The sequence below is a fragment of the Eschscholzia californica genome, unplaced genomic scaffold (genome assembly GCF_041429995.1).
Source record: "Eschscholzia californica isolate CP2 unplaced genomic scaffold, dmEscCali1.0.p SCAF_2, whole genome shotgun sequence".
Taxonomy (NCBI): Eukaryota; Viridiplantae; Streptophyta; class Magnoliopsida; order Ranunculales; family Papaveraceae; genus Eschscholzia; species Eschscholzia californica.
In genome coordinates, this window is record NW_028238309.1 from 63,765,473 (window position 1) to 63,788,528 (window position 23,056).

The 23,056-nt window shown below is 37.5% G+C and overlaps 5 protein-coding genes and 1 non-coding gene across 8 annotated transcripts; all 6 read left to right on the forward strand.

The window, feature by feature from the left end:
• The first annotated feature begins 1,969 nt into the window (after positions 1–1,969).
• On the forward strand, positions 1,970–7,424 carry LOC147560192 (uncharacterized). 2 transcript variants are annotated; one of them, XM_086662283.1, is made up of 11 exons: positions 1,970–2,178; positions 2,285–2,318; positions 4,422–4,524; positions 4,628–4,731; positions 5,284–5,352; positions 5,702–5,817; positions 5,917–5,971; positions 6,067–6,187; positions 6,274–6,321; positions 6,419–6,513; positions 6,741–7,424. In XM_086662283.1, the coding sequence occupies exons 4-11, from the start codon at positions 4,636–4,638 to the stop codon at positions 6,840–6,842; spliced, it is 702 nt and encodes a 233-aa protein (XP_086518409.1). In that variant the 5' UTR covers positions 1,970–2,178; positions 2,285–2,318; positions 4,422–4,524; positions 4,628–4,635; the 3' UTR covers positions 6,843–7,424. The 2 variants fall into 2 exon arrangements, with proteins under 2 accessions (XP_086518409.1, XP_086518410.1); XM_086662284.1 differs by having other exon boundaries at positions 2,005–2,178; positions 4,422–4,496.
• Positions 7,425–9,559: 2,135 nt separating this feature from the next.
• Positions 9,560–10,515, forward strand: LOC147560193 (trigger factor). Its single transcript, XM_086662282.1, has one exon. The coding sequence runs from the start codon at positions 9,661–9,663 to the stop codon at positions 10,447–10,449; it is 789 nt and encodes a 262-aa protein (XP_086518408.1). The 5' UTR covers positions 9,560–9,660; the 3' UTR covers positions 10,450–10,515.
• Positions 10,516–11,095: 580 nt separating this feature from the next.
• Positions 11,096–15,695, forward strand: LOC147560194 (alpha-galactosidase-like). 2 transcript variants are annotated; one of them, XM_086662279.1, is made up of 13 exons: positions 11,096–12,228; positions 12,314–12,372; positions 12,529–12,585; positions 12,689–12,827; positions 12,944–13,019; positions 13,279–13,337; positions 13,513–13,578; positions 13,889–13,972; positions 14,084–14,148; positions 14,238–14,320; positions 14,711–14,851; positions 14,937–15,077; positions 15,294–15,695. In XM_086662279.1, the coding sequence occupies exons 1-13, from the start codon at positions 12,047–12,049 to the stop codon at positions 15,381–15,383; spliced, it is 1,242 nt and encodes a 413-aa protein (XP_086518405.1). In that variant the 5' UTR covers positions 11,096–12,046; the 3' UTR covers positions 15,384–15,695. The 2 variants fall into 2 exon arrangements, with proteins under 2 accessions (XP_086518405.1, XP_086518406.1); XM_086662280.1 differs by having other exon boundaries at positions 15,337–15,695.
• A 21-nt stretch (positions 15,696–15,716) lies between these two features.
• Positions 15,717–15,796, forward strand: TRNAL-UAG (transfer RNA leucine (anticodon UAG)). Its single transcript has one exon. It is a non-coding gene; the product is annotated as a tRNA-Leu (tRNA).
• Positions 15,797–16,406: 610 nt separating this feature from the next.
• Positions 16,407–19,029, forward strand: LOC147560196 (ABC transporter G family member 9-like). The gene is made up of 4 exons (XM_086662286.1): positions 16,407–16,594; positions 16,692–17,460; positions 17,600–17,928; positions 18,022–19,029. Exons 1-4 carry the CDS (start codon positions 16,547–16,549, stop codon positions 18,682–18,684), a joined length of 1,809 nt encoding a protein of 602 aa, XP_086518412.1. The 5' UTR covers positions 16,407–16,546; the 3' UTR covers positions 18,685–19,029.
• A 620-nt stretch (positions 19,030–19,649) lies between these two features.
• LOC147560197 (ABC transporter G family member 9-like) lies at positions 19,650–22,082 on the forward strand. Its single transcript, XM_086662285.1, has 4 exons — positions 19,650–19,793; positions 20,073–20,844; positions 20,932–21,260; positions 21,352–22,082. Exons 1-4 carry the CDS (start codon positions 19,746–19,748, stop codon positions 22,012–22,014), a joined length of 1,812 nt encoding a protein of 603 aa, XP_086518411.1. The 5' UTR covers positions 19,650–19,745; the 3' UTR covers positions 22,015–22,082.
• The last annotated feature ends 974 nt before the right edge of the window (positions 22,083–23,056 follow it).

Sequence of the window (23,056 nt, forward strand, 5' to 3'; positions counted from 1 at the left end):
AACCACCGCCGCTGACACCGAAAACCGACGCCGTCACTGGAAACCGTCACCGGAAAACCGTCACCGGAAAACCGTCGCCATCACCAGAAAACCGTCACCGGGAAACCGCCGCCCACACCGGAAAACCACCACCATCATAGAAGAACTGTCGACACTAAATCCCAGAACCCCCATCACCACGCCATCACCGTAATCATACTCATTTCCTATTGTTCATCTTATGCGAGTTATATGATAATCTTTTCAGTCCACAGGATGCTTGTACTTCCATTTCCATAAACATTAGTCTGAAATCTCCATTCTTTTCCTTCAATATTCCCCAAAAATGCAATACCAATTCAACAAGTGTCTTCTCGAATACATCTGCATTTGATATGTAGAAAACAACAACCACTCCGGCAGTGAAGACAGCCGACAATTTGATCTTTGCACTAAACATTCCATGATTGTATAAACTTAACAAAATTAGCCCTGATCCTTAGTAACGGTTAAGGAGAAGATGAACGGAATTGCCATCAGATGAACGGAGGGTATTGAAATTACCAAAAAGAGTATTATCGTTGGTTGAATTTAATTGTTGTAACATTATAAGATGCATCTATTATCCATGTTAGGGAGAGAATAACAAGAGGAAGAATCCAAGAAGAATAGATAATTGATGATCTTGTTGATGAGGATGATGCCATTTCTTTAGAATCTAGAGAGAGAGAGAAAACTATGTGAAGGATTGGTTTTGATTCATAAGTATCTCTCACATTAAGAGAAGCTATTAATGGAGGGAAGCCTAACACACAATGAAAACGAAAAGGGGATCCGGCGAAGGGATGACCCTTCGCCGGAAAAGCAAAACAGATCTGAGAAGAAGAGAAACAGAGAGAGAGAGACGGTTACTTTGTTGTTGAAAGAGAGTGTTGTATACAAACTAATTTGATACACATCTTCATTACTGTTAGGGTTTTTTTTCAGAGTTTAAGAGAGAGAGAGAGTATATTTCCCTTTCCCATTAGTATTCAACTTTTCTTCATTACTTCCTCTCAATCTCTCACACATCTCCTGTTCCTATCAAAGTGTTGTCAAGAACCAATGAAGTTGAAGTGTTAGCAAGAATCAATCTCTCAAATTCCTCTCAATCTCATCCATTTTCGCCATTAACCTATGAAGTTGAAAGGTTAGCAGGAAGAAGAGAGAGGGAAACGAAGAGAGTGTGGTTTCTCCAAATCTGATTTTCTTGTAGTCGTATCTTGATGTATGCTTTTGATTTCTCTCTATGTTATTCAATAAAAGTCTCATTAATATATGATGGATCTGTGAATAGATATGATTAACCAATAAATGGTAAGAAAACTGACGGATCTGATGTCTCTTGTTGTTCTCTCTGTCTCTATCTTTTTTTGTTTTCTATAAAAGTTCACGTGTTTGATTTACAGGGGTGATTTTCTCATGTATTAATCTCATTATACCCAGATCTGTTTACTCTCTCTGTTCACTCTTTATGTCTTCATCTTTGTAAGAGAAGAGTATATGCTTTATCATGTAAAGAATTACTTAATATAAAATTATGTCATCATCAAGCATATGAAACTCCAACAGTAATTGGGTTTGGTTCTTGTGGTGTTGAACACTTCGATCTCTTTACTTTTGATTTGTTTGAGTGGTAGGTATTGTATTTCATAAGGATTAAGGACTACTTTCAGGTTCTTAAATGTTGATTTACTTCTAAAAAAATGTTAATTCGTATTTTAGAAATTGCTTTTTGTACTTCAAAAAACCCGCGGCCCGATCCGCCCGAGACCGTTAGAGCCTGATCGGGCACTCGGGCATAATCGGGCTGCGGGCTCCAAGAGGCTCAAGTTTACCTGCCCGAATCCGCCCGATATCCCGATCGGGTAGCTTACTCTCCCGCCCGAACCCGCCCGTGCCCGAAAATCATGAGCCCGAACCCGCCCGATTCCCACCCCTACCTACACCCTCAATTGGAATCAAAATTAATCCGGGCCAACTTCTAACCCGCAATAGCCCCTTGAGCATACCTCTCTCTCTCTCTCTATTACCAAGGGGAGAGAGCTCAGATGCTCCACCACCTCCTCTTCCGCCACCACAGTTTCCACCGCCGCCACCACCTCCTTCCTAAATCAATTCGTCGTAAACAAGACCTTGCGTCCATCTTCTTTCCACAAGGTAATCTCTTGTCTGGTGACATTTCTTGGTTTAATTTATAATGTCAACTCTGCTTTTAAACATACAAAACTAACTAATTGGGTTTTTTCTGTATTGAGAATTTTAGGTTCTGGAGAAGGATCAGAGATCTACCTACCTAGGTACCTCTCTCTCTCTCTCTCTCTAACATTTTGACATTATCAGAAGTTTAATTATTAGCACCATTAAATTGTCTTATTACTTGCAGCTTTCAAGCTATTCTGTTTCTGGAATTTAAAAAGATTGAATTCCTTTAGCTTTTATTTCTTGAATGATATGAAGATTATGGGATTGTTTCAATTTACCCACATTGTTCTTCTTCCCCAAACCTCCAAATTCTGATGAAACCTTTTAAAATATGAAATTTTGAATTTTATCCTTTGGGTAATTTTCTCAAACACCTAAGTCTGTTTATGGGCAAGGTCCAATTTTTGTTTATTACTAAAATAATTGAACTTTCCAACTATTAGGGTTGTTCATTCTTCCCACATTGTTCTTCCCCAAATCTCCTAATTAATAACAAATATTTCAATCTTATTACAAGTCTGTCTATCCATAATACGATCTTGAATCCCCATTCACATAATCTCATCCTTTGATATCTTAGTCTAATATTTTCGGCGAAACTTTTAGACTATGAATAAATTTTTTTTTTTTTTTTTTGCATTGGAAAGCTGGGATTAAAGGGCCCAGACCCAAAGGAAAGACAAGCTGAAAATCAACAAAACAAAAAGATTACAAGCACTCAGTGCCAACATTTCCTTAGTCTAATCTTGCCATTCCTATCATCTCTAACAATATCAAGCAATTCCCTAGGAATACTAGAGACATCCAACTCAATAACACCATTAGGCTTCCACTTAGCAAGAAAGTCTGCTGCCTGATTGAGCTCCCTGACTACATGCTTGATGCTGCAATGCTGGAACTCAGTCCACAAGGTCCTAATCTTGAGCCAAGTATGCCAAACACTCCATGGAGGCAGCTTGCTAGGGTCAGCCAAGATAGAAAGGACCAACATGGAGTCTGTGGCAATAATAACCTTAGGACAATCATATTTCCTAGCAAGCTGGAGACCAAGCTCTACTCCCTGAAGCTCATGAAGAAGTATGGACTGCTTCTCAGCTGAGCCTGCACCCGACACAAGCACATCACCATTAGCATCCCTAATAATAGCACCATACCCTGCTGAATTGCTATCCATAGATCCATCAGAGTGGATGAGGAAGTAGCCAATGGGGGGAGGCTCCCACTTAAATCCCTTAACAGCAGGCCTAGAGAGAGTGACTGTCAAGTTCCATCCATCAACATACTCTAGGTTCTGAATAGAGTGCTCAAGCCTGCCTTTCCAAGTTGCTGCCTTAAGCTTCACTTCCTCAGTAATGATCTTTAAAAGGCCAGCAGTGGTACGAGCAACCTGTTGAAAGACCCTAGCATTTCTCTCTTGCCATATGTGGTAGATGAAAGAGTTCAACACTAGGCAGCCAATCTTGGCTCTCACAGAAGTCCCTTGGAAATGCTCACTGCACCACCTGAACTCATCCTCAATAGTGGGGAGACAAGCTCTATGGTAACCCAGAAGCTCCAACAACCTTATCCAGACCTCCCTAGAGAAGCTACAATCAAAAAATAGATGGTAATCAGATTCCACACCAAGGGAACATATGCCACAACTGATTGGAACATCCAGACCCCATCCTCTGAGTTTCTCTCTAGTCTTGAGCCCATTATTCAGCACTAACCAAGTGAAGAAGCAGTGTTTAGGGATGCAATTAGGGAACCAGACAATCTTCTGCCAATAAACCTGAGCTCCCCTTGGCCGGATAGCTTCATAAGTGTACTTTAGGTTGGAACTTCTGGGAGTCTAGCAAACACATCAGGAAGCTCATGAATCAGAAAATCAGGTATGTGCCAATTACCATCCTGAATGAGGCACTTAGTGTTCAGGCATAGGAAGGATCTGTATCTGTAACTCTCTAAGAACTGATCCAACAGAATACCAGAGGGATGCCAGGGTTCTACCCAAAACAAGGTATCAGTACCATCACCTATAAAGTGGAGCATGAGATTATTGCATAATAATTTACTCTCATTCTCATATTAGTCCTTTGGCCAAAAAGAAAATCTTAAGTTCTTCATTCACCCCACTAATGCTATTATCTCAAGTTCTCAAAGTATGATCATTAAGACTGACATTTTGTTGTTATTCGTTTGTAATTACCATACAGGTTCCTGCTGATGAAACTTGCTAGAAGAAAAACAACATTGATGAAGATTCGGCATGAGCGCATAATCTTGCTCATGTAATATCGCGTTAAACCCAATGTTGTAGTGAGTTATTCCTATTCCGCTTTTAACATTTAATGTATTTATGATTCATTTCATGCAATTTTCAATCTCTTTGAACATCAAATTCCTTTATGTGAGATTACAGGTACTGCTATGGTTGGATCAAGATCATGGATAGCATCACTTTTTCGTAATAGCAATAAACGCCAAAATGACAAGATTCTTAACTTTTGTATGAGCCCTCTTCAGGTAAATCTAACATCTAAGTTTGTGTGTTTCTCTTTATGACTCTCTGAATCTTACTATCTTGAGTCTGAGTTTAAGCCATCTGAAATTAGACTCATTTTTTGCCTGACTCAAATGGGCACAAAATCAGCCTCAGTCACTCTAATACACTCTTGAGTCAATTCAGATCTCGAATCAGATCTCTGATCCGAATTGAAGAAGAAAAAAGTAATAACAAACACCATTACACCAGCGTAATATCCGGTTTCTTTTAACCTATTGAATTTCTTGCTTTCTCGTAGACTTTGTCAGTATTAGTATCTTCTATTGACCGCAAACTAAGCTAAATATGGATCCCAGAACAGTTTCTACTTTTCGATAGCATCATATTATGTCTCACTCAATTTGTGTTTAGTAGATCTATAAGCATCTAAAAGATCACATTCAAGCTACTTGAAAATATATTTATGTGTCATTCTTTGTTTCACGAATATTTCATTTTTAATTTACTTTATATTACATATTGTTCTCCATCTTACATAATTGCTGATACAGTCTTTTACCCACCACATACAGGAACAAAGACTACAAAGACTTCAAGAACGTTTAAAAGAACCTTTTGACGAGACTCGCCCAGATCATCAGGTATAATCCTCATATTTGAGTTATGTTTAATTTTCTGTAGTGAAAATCATGCCAAAACACAGTTTTATGTATTTTCGTTCATCTAGTAAAAGATAGATAATAAAGAGTACAAACATGAAATTAAGCTTAAATTTAGGTTCTTGTATGAAGTTATATGACCATATATTCAAAGGAGAACATGATGGATGTGTGACAACCCACTGGGCCTAACTCTCCCTGAAAACCTGCTAGCGCGGAAAAGATTTCCCAAGACTTATCTACTTTACAAATTCTAATGCCCAGAAGATGTGGGATAATGCTAATACCTCTCCTTAATAAATAAACTTATCGAAACCTGTCTTATTGGCAGGAAGCTTTAAGAGCATTATGGCGATCTTCTTTTCCAGACGTTGAACTTAAAGGCATGATATCTGAGCAGTGGAAAGATATGGGATGGCAAGGTCCAAATCCGTCAACTGATTTTAGGTCCGATTCTCTTAGCCTCGAAGCTACTTCGACTTTGGTTATGCTCAAATCTATGTAGTGATTAATTTATGAAAAAAGTTATTCTTATTACTTTTGTAGGGGCTGTGGGTTTATTTCACTTGAGAATTTGCTATTTTTCGCCAGGACTTATCCGGTATGTCAAATTTATGTTTTCATATTTTTTAAGTTATTAATCATGGTTAAACGAATGATATCATTTATACTAATTGTACTTATATTCAAATGAAGGCTTCTTTTAATAGGTTATTATTTAAGCGATACGGTAAGAGGGCAATTTGGGAGTACCCGTTTGCTGTTGCCGGCATCAATGTTTCATTTATGTTGATTCAGATGCTGGATTTATATTCAGGTCAGTTCATATGAGTATCTGAAAACCCTTGCTTGTTAGTTGTATGCTATACTCTTACTGGTTTTTCATTTCTCTACTTCTTGCAGCAAAACCAAAATGTCTTCCAGGTATAAACTTTATAAAACTCTTATCAGGTAAGTAAAACTCGAAATAGCGTTCATATCATCATAATTCGACTTTATAATTATGTAACAAAATATTTATTCTCATGAGATATTCACCTTATTGCAGAAGATGAAGAAGCTTTTGATGTTTTATATTGTATAGCATTTGAAATGATGGATGCTCAATGGCTTGCAATGCGCGCTTCTTACATGGAATTTAACGTACTTTCTTTCTCCTCCCCCTCTCTCTGTGACGATCCTAGCCCTAGTATTTACCGATATTGGCCGTGCTTTTGCCACCAAGGCCCAAGCCCGAACTGGCACAGGGTTTTATTTCCAGTTCGCGAAAAGCAGGGACAATGTGGGCTAGGCTTCTCTCGCTCTCTCTCCTTCTCTGCATTGACATATTGAGTTCTGATATTGTTTGTTTATCCTTGGATATCCTTTAGGAGGTGTTACAGGTAACAAGAATGCAATTAGAGAGAGAACTATCCTTGGAAGATATACATAAAATTCAAGATCTGCCAGCATATAACCTCTTGTACCAGTAGAGATAGACATCCCTCAGACTTTCAACTCGAAAATCCCTCGGCTCAGTTCCCACTTTAGCTATACAGAACAAACTCTGATATCGACATTAGTCTGCTGGAACACAATTTATCACTGGGATTAGGCAGTTTCTACTAACTTAACGAAGATTGCGATCGCCTACTTAGCTACATCAACATACGGGGTTTAACTGAAACTGGTTTGGTTATACTAACAATTGATATCGGTATCATTGTAAAGGCTTTTAGCTTTTCCTGTTATAGCATAGCGAAGAGGATAGAACGAACTTCACTAATGGGAGCAGTCCAATGCACGACATGGTCATTGTTAATGGTGTCTGAGATGTTATTCTTGTTGGCACGAAATCGCCAGCTTTTAATCAGCTCAGTCTGAGGCAAGGGGGAAGATAGTGGCACAGGTTCGAACCCCACAATCAGTTAACTTTGTAGCATCAACATTCACGAACTTGTCATCAAATGTGTTCCTTTCTCTTTGTTTTTGTAAGGGAAATGAAGTTGAATTGCCATTAACTACTGTTTGGAATACTTGTTCAGATCATATGCACATACGTAAACTTCCTAACAGCTTGAAACGTCATCTGAGTTGGATCAATTTCTGCCTATGGAAAGCATTGTTTTTTCCTTCCATATCTGGTGCACTAAATTCGTGTTGCACGTATTAAACAATGACTACCTATACCATATGTTTTGGGCATGACTCTTATGGCATTTTGTTGAATGAAGTGAATCTATCATTATCTTTGATCCTATTTTCACCGAACAAACTTGATTTTAACCTCCTCTTTTATGATAATGAGTAGGCCCATTATAGGGGTCATGGTACCTGCAAATTTGGATATCTTCTTTTGGTTATCCACCTTAAGAGTCACCTATGTGCTCAAGTGTCATTTTAGGTGGTTCTTAGATGTCACAGTAGAAAAACAAACAATTTTCATCCATAATGCGGGTTATGGAGCGATATTACGATATTCGGAGGGGGTCGTACTATTGGCGGGTACGACCACAGTAGAAAAACAAACAATTTTCATCCATGAACTTGAAAGGGGTAGAGATGGGATTTCGAATGGCTTTGGAACAGGGCATCCAACATATTGATATTGAAGTAGATTCTGTGAACATCAAGGATTTGCTATCTAAACCAAATCAGAAAGTTCCTTGGCAGGCAAGGAGGACATGGATGGGAGTTCGAAAATTCCGTGAAAAGTTTCGTAGTTGCACAATCAAGCACATCTATCGTGCGTGAGGCAAATCAAGCGGCTGACTTCTTCTCTAAAATGAAAATTCAAGTGGGTGAGACTTTCTTGGAGAATACCTCTCCACCGATCGAGCTCCAACACATTATTTGCCTCGATTCATGAGTACAGTTAGAACAAGAAAGAGATTGGGCTAAACTAATGCTCCCTTGTAATTTTGCCTTTACGTTTTCTTTTGCATCTTCTATTTTCTTGTATCGGGTGGGGCCTTATACCGCTTATCTAATTAAAAAAAAAAATACAAATTTATAAATCTAAGGAAATAGAGAGAAGTGTGAAATTCGAAATAGAGACTAAACAAGAAGTTGGATAACTTTGAGGATCTATCTTGAACTTAGATAACCCTTTGGGCTATATTACTAAGGGTGCTTCTAAAGGCACCTGACCAAACAGCTGTTAGCATCCATCTCTGTTGGCACCACGCCCAACCGCTCTATTCTCTGTTGGCACCACTCAAGTATGTAGGCACCGTCTATTATCTGTTGACCCTAACCCCTCCATCCATCTCTCACAAAATCCAATCTTTCTTTTTTTCATAAGGTCTTACAATAGAGTTCTTTTGAGACGACAACTTTTGATGTAGTGATTTTGATGAAGCAGATGAAGATGATGGTTCTCTACCATCTTTTGCAAGTTCTCCTTGAAGCTTGGAGATTGCTACTGCTGCTAACTGATTAATGTTTGCTCCCAACCTGATTTCATCAATATCAGTAATTTGGGTATGCAAAATTACATAACAAATAGAGAAAGAGAGAGAGAGGGTTTTAGAGAGACAAACCTCTTGAGGACTCGAGCAGCACTACCATCATCAGCAGTGAACAACCCAATGGAGATATGCTCAGGAGAAATGAAATTATAACCCATACTCCTTGAATACTCAACTGCTGCTTCAAAAACCCTTTTTGTGCTAATCGAGAAAGGAACATCAGAAGCTGATACAGAAGATGATGATGGTGATGAAGAAGAAGACTCAGACTTTGAGTTACCATCGTTACTTGAATTGGGTTGATCGTTCCAGATAGTACGAACAGCATCTCGAGCTGAATCAATGGAGATACCTGAACCAAGAAACCCATTTGGAGAACGATCTTCAGCTATTAAACCAAGCAAGAGATGTTGGGTAAAAACCATGTCTTATAGAGATGTTGGGTAAAAACCATGTCTTATAGTCGCCGGTAGGTGTCGGAGACGTTGCCGTCGCCGTTGCCGGAGAATGTTGCACTCTTTTCTAGGGTTTTGTTTTGGAAGAAGAATTGATTAGGATTCCTTTTTTGTTGGAAGAAGAAGATGGAAGAAGTAAACGAAGGTGAACGTCACCCACATTAAAAACTGGTGCTTATAGAGACCTCGAGTCAAAAATCATTGACTTGAGTCAACAATATTTTTGGATGCTAACAGCTGTTTGGTCAGGTGCCTTTAGAAGCACCCTATTACTAAATACCCTTAAAATATTTACTATTTAACTCATAAAATTACTGTGATTCAGAAAGACCCCAAATCTGTAACCTAATTTTGAGAGAGAGAGAGAGAGAGAGAGAAAGTTAGAGATGGAAGATGCCCTAACTGAAGCTCCACCTCCATCTAGGTTTTTCAATGAAGATCTAGACAACTTCATCAACCCATCCCCTCTTCTTCCTTCCCCTTTCCTCATCTTTTCTAATCCTAACCCTAGTCCCACTGAATCACCATTACGCCCTAATCTTCTCATCATAGCTATCTCACCTCCTTCTCTTCATCTCCTCAACCAAATCTCTTCAAAAACCCTAGTTGCATCTTTAATCCTCCCAGAAATCTCGTTATCGGGTAACTCAATCGAACCTTCTCCAAAGGACAAATCTTGCAACATCTACTCAATCAATGATGAAGTGGGTAAATCAGTACTTCTTGTTCTTGTTCAGTTCCCAATCTCTGCAGAAAGATCTCACTCTGTTGCGAAGTTATTGATTGATGAAACCCAAATCTTACCTGAAAAAGTTTTGATCTTTGATTCAATTGAGAGTCGAAATTTCAGAGGTAAGCTTCCTCCCGATGAAACATTAGGGTTTAAGCTAGAAACATTGAAGCAGAAGTCAATTGGTTCGATGATTAAGGGTTTTGATTACTTTCCATCTGGGAGTGTAATTGATGGATTTGGGGCAGCAATTCTTGCTCGTTGTCAAATTAAGAAAATTCCAGGAACTTTACTAGTTTCATGGCCACAAATTGGTACTTCAGTTGTCTCACTTCTTAAATCTGTAATCTTTGAAGATGTTTTACCTAATCTTGAGTTGAGTGATATTGTTTTAGAATTTGATTCTGCTAGAGATTTTAGATTTGAATCTGAAATGTACACCTGAAAAAAGTTGATCTTTTGTATGAACTTGAATGCTTAATTGAATGAAATTTTGGGGAATTTTCAGAAAGATTCAAGATTTGATCTTTATTTGAAATTTGGAATCATGGGTTGTGTTTATTTTGATTCTATCTTCTATTTTATGAAATTTTCTTGTTTGGGTTGAATGGGTTGAGATTGAAATTATGAATTCTGTAATAAAGAAGCAGAATAAGGATGATAGGTAGTAAAAACCCTAGAAAGGTTTCTTCTTCTTCTTGTTATCCTGTGAATAGCAGAACTCATAACTCCAGCCATTTCTCCTGCATATTCTAAAAGCATTGGACGCAAGAAAAGTGCCCAAAGTCCAGCTATTGCCATAACTATCTCTGCTCCTAGACTCATTCTTTGAGTTCTTTCCCTTTCTTTCTCTAAACTCTCTCTCTAACCTTTGATCTCAGATTGGGTATTGATTATAACCATTTACAGAGTGAGGACTAAATTTTGTAAACAATCAACTACAGCTACCATTCTTTTTCACCTTACAGTCTTACTCTTATCTATTAGGAGGAGTTGAGAGATAGAAATTTTTTATTTTATTTTCTTACCAGTAAGTCCCCAAACAGGGGTGTTTCTAGAACAAGTTGAATATATTCTTATCCAAATTGGTTGGTTGTGGATATTGCAAAAGAATTCTTGTTTTGCTTTTCATGGAAGAGCTAATAAGCAGTTAAGTACAACATCGAGATCCCAATGTCCCATATGGGGATCAGCTCGGTTTTGTCTTAGGATCAGTCACCTTTCAAGCTATAATTATATACGAAATTGACTTGGGGATTGGGCGATTGCAAGTGCGTTATGGAAGAGTCAAAACTCAACCCACCACCCCGATGTCCCATATCGACAATTCCTAATGTATAATCTAAATCCAAAATGCCTCTTTACCATCACATACAACTCACTCACCTCGATGATGAAGAGAAGGAACAAAGCATCGAAGGCTCTGTTTTTTCAGACGAGCAACTTGTTTGTGCATACAGATTTCTCAAAAGTCTGATTAAACAGGTTGTCCATGGGCGGACTCTGACACGACCTATAAAATATTTCTCTCGTATGAGAAGTCTATACTGTACAATTAGAACTCTAACCTAGCATTGAACTCCAAAACTAGGGCATGCTTCATGTAAGATGCATTGATAAGAGATTGTTGAATAGCATGTGCGTGTGTCATTGTGTTTCTAAAGGAGGTGATATAGTACTAGACCATTAAATTGATCTTCTTTCCTTCACACATTTCTTTCTTGCTCATAAACTTATCTAATGGAATTAATGATTCCAACTAACATATCAACTGTCAAGAATAAATATGTCTATTTCACTCTCACATAATGTGAGTAAGCCTACACCATAGAAACAGAGTCCTACCTTTGTTGTATTTGGTAGTCTAGGATTCTGTCATATTTGCAATTTGCTAACCCACTTCATATTTTTATGGCTTTATTTTCTTCATAAATCTACCCCACCACCACCTCCACCACCACCACCACCAACATCATCATTTCATCTCTCAACTTTCAGTTGTGGGGTGGTGACATTCCTCAAGTCTCAAACAAAAAAAGATAATGGTAGGGAAGAAGATGGTGGTGGGTGATCATCCCTTGCCAATATTTGCTCTTGCCTTTCTGCTTGACATTATCCAAGCTTCATCCAATGTTCAAAATATTACTGGATACACCCACCAAACACAAGAAGAATACAGGCGATTTCTTTTCAGCAATGGGGTTGCTCGTACTCCTCCCATGGGGTGCGTTTATCAATTGATCTGCCTTCATTTCTTTCCTTCTTGATCCTCTACTTTTAACTTGTTGAGGTTTGTTTTTGAGTTTCAGGTGGAACAGTTGGAATCGTTTCCAGTGCGGGATAGATGAATCTACTATCAAAAGCACTGGTATTACTTCTCATTCCGTTGTTTCAGTTCGTGTTTTTTCTTTCGTAAGAAAAGTTTGTTCTATATAATTTTGGACACCCCAGTCTTTGTTTTTTACACACCTTGACGAAATTTCACAAAAACCATGCGAACATTTGTTTTTCTTGTTGTGAACAGCTGATGCTTTGGTTTCGACCGGTTTGGCTGATGTCGGTTATAAATACGTCAATATAGGTACTCTTCTTCCTTCTTGAAGTATTTTCATTCTATTTTTTCGAAGAGGGAACTAAGCAAACAGAAATTTTATGCCATTTAAGTTTTTTGAGTTGAGTTGCAGATGATTGTTGGGCAGAACAGGTGAGAGACTCAAATGGTAATTTAGTAGCTAGACATTCGACTTTCCCTTCGGGTATCAAAGCTCTTGCTGACTATGTTCACTCTAAAGGCCTCAAACTAGGCATCTACGCCGATGCAGGGTGAACTCAAACCTCTCTCTCTCTCCCTCTCCCTCTCATCAATTTAAGTCATCTTAATTAGAAGGGTGAGTCTGAGACATACTTGAAACATGCTTACTTCTATGCTTCTTTTTCAGTTACCTCACTTGCAGCAAAACAATGCCTGGTTCTCTTGGTCATGAAGATCAAGATGCAAGAACTTTTGCTTCATGGGTATTAAAGCTTTTTCTTCTTCCTCTTTTATCACCTAAACCGAATCGTCTTTGGTAAACTTGGCTCTGATACCGTTAGTTGGGTAATCTTGGGTCTATCCCACCCCATAAGCTAGATCAAGAGACAAGAGGTCCGACTTTCCCTCACACTCACAAACTAACTAACCACCCCTTATACAACTGATATGGAATAATTCAAAAACTAAGTTATAGTGTGAACATCTGTTTAAGTTTTCATCGTTATGATTATTTCATTGCAGGGAGTAGATTACTTGAAATATGATAACTGTTACCATAATAATGAAAATCTTCAAGACAGGTCAGTCAATGAAATACTATTGAGTTAACTCTCTTGCTTGAATGCTAGAATACTACTCCTACTTCATATTTATAAGTTTATAGTATACAAGATTGGGTTCTTTGTTGATCAAAATTCCTCCACAGAGAACTAAAGTAAAGATTTGTTACTAATGAAAGTTAATTATCTCTTATAGGTTTTCAAGGATGAGTTATGCATTACGGAAGACAGGGCGACCAATCCTCTACTCTATCTGTGAATGGTAAAGAAAAATACAGTCCCATATTCATCGTTTTTGACGATTTGTTTTTATTTATCTGATTTCGTGGGTCTAAAAGAAATCATCGGTTTATCAAGTTATACTTAGCCTTCAAAAAGATTCAATATAAGACATAAAACAAAACCACATTCTGTTTCTGGTCTAGCGAAATGTGGAGTAACTCCTGATATAGCCGTGTTAGAGTTGTCCTCTTAGCTTGTATTTGTAAGAGAAAGAACCCCACTACAACAACTCAATTCTATGTTAGATTTGTGAAAAGCCCCATTGTTAATATGAGGGATTTCATATTCAGGGGAGAAGATAATCCAGCAAATTGGGCTGGTAAGTTTGGTCATTCATGGAGAACTACAGGCGACATTGAAGATAAATGGGACAGGTTTCAATCGCCTTCTTGATGCATCGTTCACTTTTCAAACAATTTCATCTGTACAAGTACACCAAAGCTATGACCGTCAAGTTTGTTGACTTTCCTTGTCTATCGTTTCAGTATCACATCTATTGCTGACTTAAACAACAAATGGGGAAGATTTGCAGGACCAGGAAGATGGAATGGTAAACAAAGCTATGACCATCAAGTTTGTTTAGTCTATTTGGAGTTCTGCGATTTTTGAACATTTTGTTTTTTTTCCTGATCATGATAGATCCTGACATGTTGGAAGTGGGTAACGGAGGCATGAATTTGGAGGAATATCGTTCTCATTTCAGTATCTGGGCGCTCATGAAGGTAAATCTTATTATAAATCAAATGGCTTCGAAGTCGAAAAAGTTGCCACTCTTAAGTCCTTTGAAAGTCCGAAAAGCCCACGCCTTAACGAGATTAAAGTAGCTCGGCATATATACGTGTGGTAAATCACTAAATTGGGCTATTTGTAGCTTCATATTCACAAAGAACGTTAAACTTGCTTCAAACCTCTATGTATCTTACGTGTCATTATTCTTTATTTGCTTTCGTGATTCTTTTATATTTATTCACCATCTTGTCCCATGATCCGAGTATTTCCGCATAGGGAAACAACTCTTGAATAGACTGAACAAGGAGTCCTTTCTCTAACATTAAAGTCATTCCCGCATTTTCTTTTGTTGTTATAGTGATACAAGAATCGAATTTTGACAGGCTCCTCTACTAATTGGATGCGATATCCGATCTGCAAGTAGGGAAACATTGAGAATCCTTACAAACAAGGAGGTTATTGATGTTAATCAAGATCCACTTGGTCTACAAGGGAGAAAAATAAGATCACAAGCTGGCCTTGAAGTACATCTCGAACACTTCTATATATACATATATATGTAAACGATTGTATTGCTTCATATCTTTAAGTTTTACTCTGTTCATGCAGGTTTGGGCTGGAAAATTGTCAAGACGAAGGGTGGCCGTTGTGTTATGGAACCGAAGTGGGTACAAAGAACCGATATCAGTAGGATGGAGAGAAATTGGGTTTGCTCCTTCAAGCCAGGTTACCGTTAGGGACTTATGGATGGTACGATATAATTTTTTCTATTCACATATACACTCGAGTAATCTGAGGAAGTAAATGTTTATAAAAAAAAATTGAGTATGAAAAAAGTCAAATTATCGAATTTCATTATGTTTGTTTTTCTTCAAATTTCAGAGTTCAGACCTGAAGTGACTTTCCTATAGACTTTAGGGATGAGTCCGATTGTCTGAATTGCTAAACTATTGGCCTTTCTTGCAGCATTATTACGTATCAAAGAATTTACGTCTTCGATTGACTGCAGATGTTGCTCCTCACGCTTGTAAGATGTATGTCCTAACTCCAAGCTAAAAAAGAAGAACAATGAGAGATTTGTGGCCAAGAACTTAGTTTACAACATGTTAATTCGAGTACAAGCTTTGGCAACATTAATGCTAATGGTGTTGGAAACATAAGGAAATAAAGGAAACATTACATTATGGTTCTATTTTAAGTAGTAATTTGTATTTTCTAGAACTGTCACATCGACGATCTGTTTTGAATTATGTCATCAGGATAGGAGGATAAATATTTGAGATACCATAAGGTGGTTATTGGTCTATCTAAAAACAATATTGCATGCTACATTCTTAATGAATTAAGTTGTTGTGTTAAGAAATAAAATTCATACATAAAACAATATGTGACAGTTTGGCCGAGTGGTCTAAGGCGCCAGATTTAGGCTCTGGTCCGAAAGGGCGTGGGTTCAAATCCCACAGCTGTCAATGCTTTTGAGAAACAACTAGTGTTCCAGGTTGATTTTTTTTAGTATTGACCACGATGATCGTTACAAAGGCATTGTGACATCGATACGATGTGGTAAACATGATAACTGCCGAATTATTACTGACCTAAAAACCCGGCGAAATTAATGGCCTAAAACTTACAAAAACTACTTTGCTTTTGAGAAACAACTAGTGTTCCAGGTTGATTTTTTTTTAGTATTGACCACGATGATCGTTACAAAGGCATTGTGACATCGATACGATGTGGTAAACATGATAACTGCCGAATTACTACTGACCTAAAAACCTGGCGAAATTAATGGCCTAAAACTTACAAAAACTACTTTGTTTTATCAAAGTTCAATATTATTTGTACTTTCATGGGATCGAACCTAGGACCTCCACATTACGGAGTAGATGCACTTACAAACTGTTTGCCGAGGTTGATTTTTGTATGTGTTTAATTAAGAATTGAGTTAAGAAATATCACGAACCAGATTCTAACGGATCTATACTAGTCGTGCGTAAAATAATGTTTTATTTGCCTTCGTGATACGTAAGTTGTTTTTTTGTTGTTGTAATAATTTCCAAAATTGAATATTTACATAATAGACTGAATCCATTGAACAGAGTCTGACAAGCCAACTAACTCATATATACAATATTAACTATGTTCAAACAAAAATAGTGCTATATACTTTTAGTATATGATTTGAGATCTTATCCTTCATTGAATAAAAGACTTCTCAAATGGCTGATTTGATGGATAGAAAGTCAAATCTCCCTGTAACATTAAAGGTAAGTAAGATTGAAATCTCCTTTAAAGTTCTTATAGTTCTTGAATCCTTCCTAAATTTTGTACTTGCTAATTGTATTCCAATATTTATGGATGCAGTTTCAAAATGTTATCTACAAGATCAAATCCAAGAACAATGAAGAGAAAGTAATCTTAAATGGAGTCGCAGGTGTGGTGGTACCTGGTGAGATGCTAGCCATCTTAGGCCCTTCCGGGAGCGGAAAAACGACGCTTTTAACAGCGTTAGGAGGCCGAATAGGTGCTGAAAATGGTCTAAGTGGAAACATTACATATAATGCTAAATCTTTCTCCAATTCCATGAACCGAAAAATGGGTTTTGTTACTCAAGATGATATATTTCATCCTCACCTTACTGTAACCGAAACTTTAGTCTATACGGGGCTTCTTCGATTACCCAAAACACTTACTAGAGAAGAAAAGATATTACATGTTAAAGCAGTGATAAATCAACTTGGACTGGTAAACTGCAAGGACAATATAATGGGTGGGCCATTACTTAGAGGTGTTTCAGGGGGTGAGAGGAAGAGAGTTAGTATAGGGCAAGAAATATTGATAAACCCTAGCTTATTGTTTCTTGATGAACCTACATCTGGTCTTGATTCAACTTCGGCTCAGCAAATTGTTTCTTTGTTGTTGGAGCTAGCAAACGGTGGGCGAACAGTTCTAATGTCGATTCACCAACCATCTGGCAGATTGTTTTACATGTTTCATAAGATCTTATTGTTGTCTGAGGGGAATCCTTTGTATTTTGGTAAGAGAAAAGAAACCATGGACTACTTCTCTAGCATCGGTTATGTTCCGGATGTCGCCATGAATCCTGCAGATTTTCTGTTAGATCTTGCTAATGGTAAGCAACAAACTCAACATGGTAGTTTTTTTTGAATGGTCAGCGTGCCTAGAACCCTTGACCATTCATGTAAAATATAATGACACTATAGCAACCATTTTAAGACGTGGTAAATTGCATTTTCTCTTTGTGTTTGTAGGTGTTCATTTGGATGATTTCGACATGGAAAACAAAAATTCGGTAAAACAAGATCTATTTTCATCTTATAAGAAGAAAATATCTAGTACATTGGAGAAGGAGCTCGAAGAAATTAGCAGACAACAATTCAATCAAGATATCACAACTGATAAGCGGTATCGTCAGTGGAGCACAACTTGGCGACAACAGTTTCTAGTGTTGCTTAAAAGGGATCTTCAGGAGCATAAGACTGAGTCGTTTTCACCCCTCAAAATCGGTCAGATTGTGATCATGGCATTTGCTTGTGGACTGCTTTGGTGGAAATCTAGTACCGTTCGCTTACAAGACCAGGTACACATAAACCTTATTGTATACTATAACTACGTGCACAATTTCATGTGTGCTCCTGTTGGAATAATTTAGAATGATTTTCTCGTCGTGCAGATAGGGCTCTTATTCTATTTGTCCTTGTTTTGGAGCTTACTTCCATGTTTCAATTGTCTTCTTATCTTCCCCCAAGAGCAACCTATACTTGTTAAGGAGCGTTCGTCGAGCATGTACAGGCTTTCAGCCTACTTCATAGCCAAAATGGCAAGTGAAATCCCAATGGAGTTTGCCCTCTCAACATTTTTTGTCACTATAACTTATTGGATGGGTGGTCTAAAACCAACCGCTGTTAATTTCTTCAAAACGTTATCCATCGTTTTATATGGTGTACTTGTTTCTCAAGGCCTAGGGTTTGTCGTGGGCGCTGTCATTATGAATGTCAAACCTGCAGTAACACTAGCAACAATCGTTGTCCAAACGTCTTTCCTAGCAAGTGGTTATTATGTGCAAAATGTGCCAATATTTATATCGTGGTTCAAGTATTTCTCTCATACTCATTACATTTACAAGCTACTGTTAGCGTCGCAGTACAGGCACGATGATATGTATCAATGTGGTGTTCCGAACGTTCATTGCCAAATCGGGAGCTACGCTACTATTAAAATCATGGGTCTTGGCAAAAATGAAGCCATTTCTGTTGTCGCTTTGGCCTTAATGCTTGTTGGTTACAGGATCATTGCTTATGTTGCCCTCATGAGGATTGGGGCAGTGAAACATTAAGGACAAACATATGATATTCAATCTTTTCTTTTAAGGATCATATATCAATGCGTCGTTACATCATATGGCATGGATATACGAAGATGAAATAAGTACATAATTGTCATGAACAATATGAAATTTCGGCAACTGCACTTTGAAGGCTAAGAGAAAACACCCTAAATAGAGCAAAGAGTACCTTTAAGCTTGTGTAAGGTGATCGTTGGCCTAAGAGAACCACTATTTGTTTAGTATATTTCGCCCCTTACCTTTTTAATGTCTCAATTTTGATGTAGTTTCGTTCATCTTATCATCTGTTTATATCTAAGTATTCTCTTTACATAATGAGACAACAATTTAAACCGATTAGGTAAGTCTCTTATCAATTGGATCTATATAACTCTAGCCATACAATAACTGAGAGTTATGCCGAGCGATTTAAGGCACTTAATTGTGCTCTGGCCCGAATATAGGTGTCAAAGTCTTATAACTATTTTTATAAACAAAAGAGATTATATCTTCGTAAAAATAATTGCTAACTATAGACACCTGATCAAACTCGAACGAAAAAACCTCTGAGAACAAAACTTCAAACACATGGTAGAATCTAAAATGAGAAAGAAAATTATTCTACAAAGAATCATACGTCTGTAAATTTAACAATTAAAACTTCCACAATTTGCATAGCAGAAAGAAAAATGATATCATAATCTATAATAATATTGTACACATTATCATTACAAATTGTCAAAGCAACCACGACGAAAAAAATAGTAATGTTAAAATATTTATATTACGTGCATGGGCTCTTTAAATCCGACTTTATTCTTGAAAGAACAGATTTTCATATTCAACCAGTGGAATAAATTTCTTTTTCTTTTTGTGTATAATATAAGTGGTTTACACTTCAGAGGCCACTATGTATACATTCTTTAAGGGAAAGGAATGTCACTATAAATACATTATATTATATACTTATATATATATGCATATATGTTGGTGTGTGTGTATATATATATATATGTGTTTGTGTGTGTGTATAGTAGTAAGGATCTCATTCTTAATTGTATAGAAGACTAGAGATGGCCAATTGGATAGAGAAGAAGTCAAATCTCCCTGTCACATTGAAGGTAAGTAAGCTTACAAAAAATAATCTCATTTAGGTAGACTTTTTTTCGAGTCTGATATGAATATGAATCAACGCCTGAATTAGCTTTAGTCAGATATCAGAATGTTTATTTTTGTCTGACTCAGAGACTGAATAATTGATTTGAGCTAATATCGGACTTAGACGGTTCATCAGATTCAGACAATGAGAAAACACGAACACCACCATTAGTGTTTTTAATTCTTGAATTCTATATAAAGTATGTCCCTCCTAATTATGTTTCAAATATGTATGAGTGCAGTTTCAAAATGTTATCTACAAGATCAAATCCAAGAACAATGAAGAGAAAGTGATCTTAAATAGAATTACAGGTGTAGTAGTACCTTGTGAGATGCTAGGCATTTTAGGTCCATCAGGGAGCGGAAAAACGACGCTTTTAACAGCGTTAAGTGGTCGAATCGGTGCTGAAAATGGTCTAAGTGGAAGTATTACATATAATACTAAATCTTTCTCCAATTCCATGAACCGAAAAACGGGTTTTGTTACTCAAGATGATATATTTCATCCTCACCTTACTGTAACCGAAACGTTAGTCTATACGGGGCTTCTTCGATTACCCAAAACACTTACTAGAGAAGAAAAGATATTACATGTTAAAGCAGTGATAAATCAACTTGGACTGGTGAACTGCAAGGACAATATAATGGGAGGACCATTACTTAGAGGTGTTTCAGGGGGTGAGAGGAAGAGAGTTAGTATAGGGCAAGAAATATTGATAAACCCTAGCTTATTGTTTCTTGATGAACCTACATCTGGTCTTGATTCGACATCGGCTCAGCAATTAGTTTCTCTGCTGTTGGAGCTAGCGAACGGGGGACGGACAGTTTTGATGTCCATTCACCAACCTTCTAGCAGATTATTTTACATGTTTCATAAGATCTTATTGTTATCTGCTGCCGGGCATCCTCTGTTTTTTGGTAAGAGAAATGAAACCATGGATTATTTCTCTAGCATTGGTTATGTTCCGGATGTCGCCATGAATCCTGCAGATTTTCTGTTAGATCTTGCCAATGGTGAGCATATATTTCCAACTCTAGAATAGGATGAAATTAGCAACGGTTTAAAACATCGGTAATAAATGTTTATTTTTGTGTTTGTAGGTGTTTATTTGGATGATTTTGACATGGAAAACAAAAACTTGGTAAACCAAGATCTTGTTTCATCGTATACGAAGAAAAAAGCTAGTATATTGGAGGATGAGTTACAGGATACATGCAATCAACAGTTCGATCAAGATGACACTACGAATAAGTCGTTTGGTCAATGGAGCACGACCTGGGGACAACAGTTTCTAGTGTTGCTAAGAAGGGATCTTAAGGAGAACAAGACTGAATGGCTTTCACCCCTAAAAATCGCGAAAATTGCGGTCATGGCAGTTGTCTGTGGACTACTATGGTGGAAATCTAGTATGGCCCGATTACAAGACCAGGTACATATAAAACCTAATTATTATAAGTTAACACGTATATAATATTACGTCTCGTTCAAGTAATTATAAGGATGATTTTCTCATTCTGCAGATTGGACTCATATTCTTTTTGTCCTTGTTATGGACCTTGCTTCCTTGTTTCAACTGTGTCCCTATCTTCCCCCAAGAGCAAGCATTGCTTATTAAGGAGCGTTCGTCGAGCATGTATAGGCTCTCAGCATACTTCTTTGCCAAGATGGCAAGTGAAATCCCAATGGAATTTGCCCTCTCAACATTTTTTGTCACTATCACATATTGGATGGGTGGTCTAAAACCGACCGCTGGGCACTTCTTCAAAACATTATTCGTTGTGTTTTACGGTGTCCTTGCTTCTCAAGGCATTGGATTTGCCATTGGTGCTCTCTTAATGAGTATAAAACCTGCAATGACGCTAGCGACAACCATGTCTCAAACACTTTTTCTAGTAGGCGGCTATTACGTGCATAATGTGCCGGTAGTCATATCGTGGCTCAAGTATTTCTCACACACATATTATATTTACAAGCTACTCTTGGAGTCTCAATACAAGCACGACGAATTGTACCCATGTGGTAAACCAGACCTTCATTGTCGAGTTGGGAGCTACCCTGCTATTCAAAGCATGGATCTTGGTAGAAACAAGGCGATTTCTATCGTTGCTTTGGCCATAATGGTTGTTGGCTATAGACTCGTCGCTTATGTTGCACTCATGAGGGTTGGAGCAGTAAAACGTTAGAGAACAAACATATGATTCATTGCTATATTTAAGGATCAATATATGAATGCTTCATACTAATTACATCATATGACATAGATACATTATAAAGACGAAATAAATACATAGTCGTGCTCATAAAAAATGAAATTTCAACAACCCTTATCTTAAATAGTACTAAGCTAGACAGAGATTTTATAGGGAGATCCTATTATCCTCACAATCGACTCATTCAACACCCATGGGCATAAAAACAAGCTATAGCCCGCTACCAGTATGTTTATTTTTGTTAGCAACGGTTTTGACGAGTTCCTTTTACCAAACTAAAATGTGTTGTTCTTAACTATTCTCAAATGAAATTGTGTCGCTATTAAGTTTTATGAGCGTTAGTTTATCAAATGAAACTGTTACAAATACTTTTCCTCATTGTCTATAGGTGTAGATATGGCTTGTGATTAGGTTTCTTCTGCTGTAGTTTATAAATTGAATGAATCTTATGAGCCCAAAACACGACTTCCTAAATAAAAATGTTTTGTTCGAGTTAACCAATTACTATTCTGATTTCTGGTCTCTATATTAGAGTATGCGTAGACAAAACAAAGATTTAAACACGGGTTAATAATTAAATATGAAAAGCTCTTTAGCGACGGTATTCTAACAATGATTTACCTACGAAATTTAGAATCTGCATTTCCTGACAATTGACGTACAAGTGTCCAACCGTCGGTAAAGGCCATGCCTGTAAGAATGGCCAAGCTGGCTCTCGGATCGCTCTCTTTCCTGTGTGATTTGTTAATGGTTAACAAGAATAGATTTGGATTGGACATTTAATGAGCTATAAATTCAGAACAAGAAGCAAAAATTAGGGCAGAAAAACCTCCCCTTCCTCTCTTTCTTTCTCCACCACGAAGCAGACATTTGAGCACAAACGAGGAAGGGGCGCTCGGGCGTCTTTTCCGGACCGTATTGGGCGCAAATAGACCGTAGGCCCGAATATAAAGTTTGCCAAGTGCCATTAGTCTGTGCCAACATCAAAAGTACAAAGTTGACCATTTTCAAAAAA

What these genes read in the sequence shown, in the direction of transcription:
- LOC147560197 (XM_086662285.1), top strand. Translation starts at nt 19,746, where the DNA reads ATGGCCAATTGGATAGAGAAGAAGTCAAATCTCCCTGTCACATTGAAG. An exon ending in ATCTCCCTGTCACATTGAAG is followed by an intron (nt 19,794 to 20,072) that starts GTAAGTAAGCTT and finishes GTATGAGTGCAG; the next exon opens with TTTCAAAATGTTATCTACAA. An exon ending in TCTGTTAGATCTTGCCAATG is followed by an intron (nt 20,845 to 20,931) that starts GTGAGCATATAT and finishes TTGTGTTTGTAG; the next exon opens with GTGTTTATTTGGATGATTTT.
- LOC147560192 (XM_086662283.1), top strand. Translation starts at nt 4,636, where the DNA reads ATGGTTGGATCAAGATCATGGATAGCATCACTTTTTCGTAATAGCAAT. An exon ending in TTTGTATGAGCCCTCTTCAG is followed by an intron (nt 4,732 to 5,283) that starts GTAAATCTAACA and finishes CACCACATACAG; the next exon opens with GAACAAAGACTACAAAGACT. An exon ending in CTTTATAAAACTCTTATCAG is followed by an intron (nt 6,322 to 6,418) that starts GTAAGTAAAACT and finishes ACCTTATTGCAG; the next exon opens with AAGATGAAGAAGCTTTTGAT.
- LOC147560193 (XM_086662282.1), top strand. Translation starts at nt 9,661, where the DNA reads ATGGAAGATGCCCTAACTGAAGCTCCACCTCCATCTAGGTTTTTCAAT.
- LOC147560194 (XM_086662279.1), top strand. Translation starts at nt 12,047, where the DNA reads ATGGTAGGGAAGAAGATGGTGGTGGGTGATCATCCCTTGCCAATATTT. An exon ending in AGGACCAGGAAGATGGAATG is followed by an intron (nt 14,149 to 14,237) that starts GTAAACAAAGCT and finishes TGATCATGATAG; the next exon opens with ATCCTGACATGTTGGAAGTG. An exon ending in GATCACAAGCTGGCCTTGAA is followed by an intron (nt 14,852 to 14,936) that starts GTACATCTCGAA and finishes CTGTTCATGCAG; the next exon opens with GTTTGGGCTGGAAAATTGTC.
- LOC147560196 (XM_086662286.1), top strand. Translation starts at nt 16,547, where the DNA reads ATGGCTGATTTGATGGATAGAAAGTCAAATCTCCCTGTAACATTAAAG. An exon ending in TCTGTTAGATCTTGCTAATG is followed by an intron (nt 17,461 to 17,599) that starts GTAAGCAACAAA and finishes TTGTGTTTGTAG; the next exon opens with GTGTTCATTTGGATGATTTC. An exon ending in CCGTTCGCTTACAAGACCAG is followed by an intron (nt 17,929 to 18,021) that starts GTACACATAAAC and finishes CTCGTCGTGCAG; the next exon opens with ATAGGGCTCTTATTCTATTT.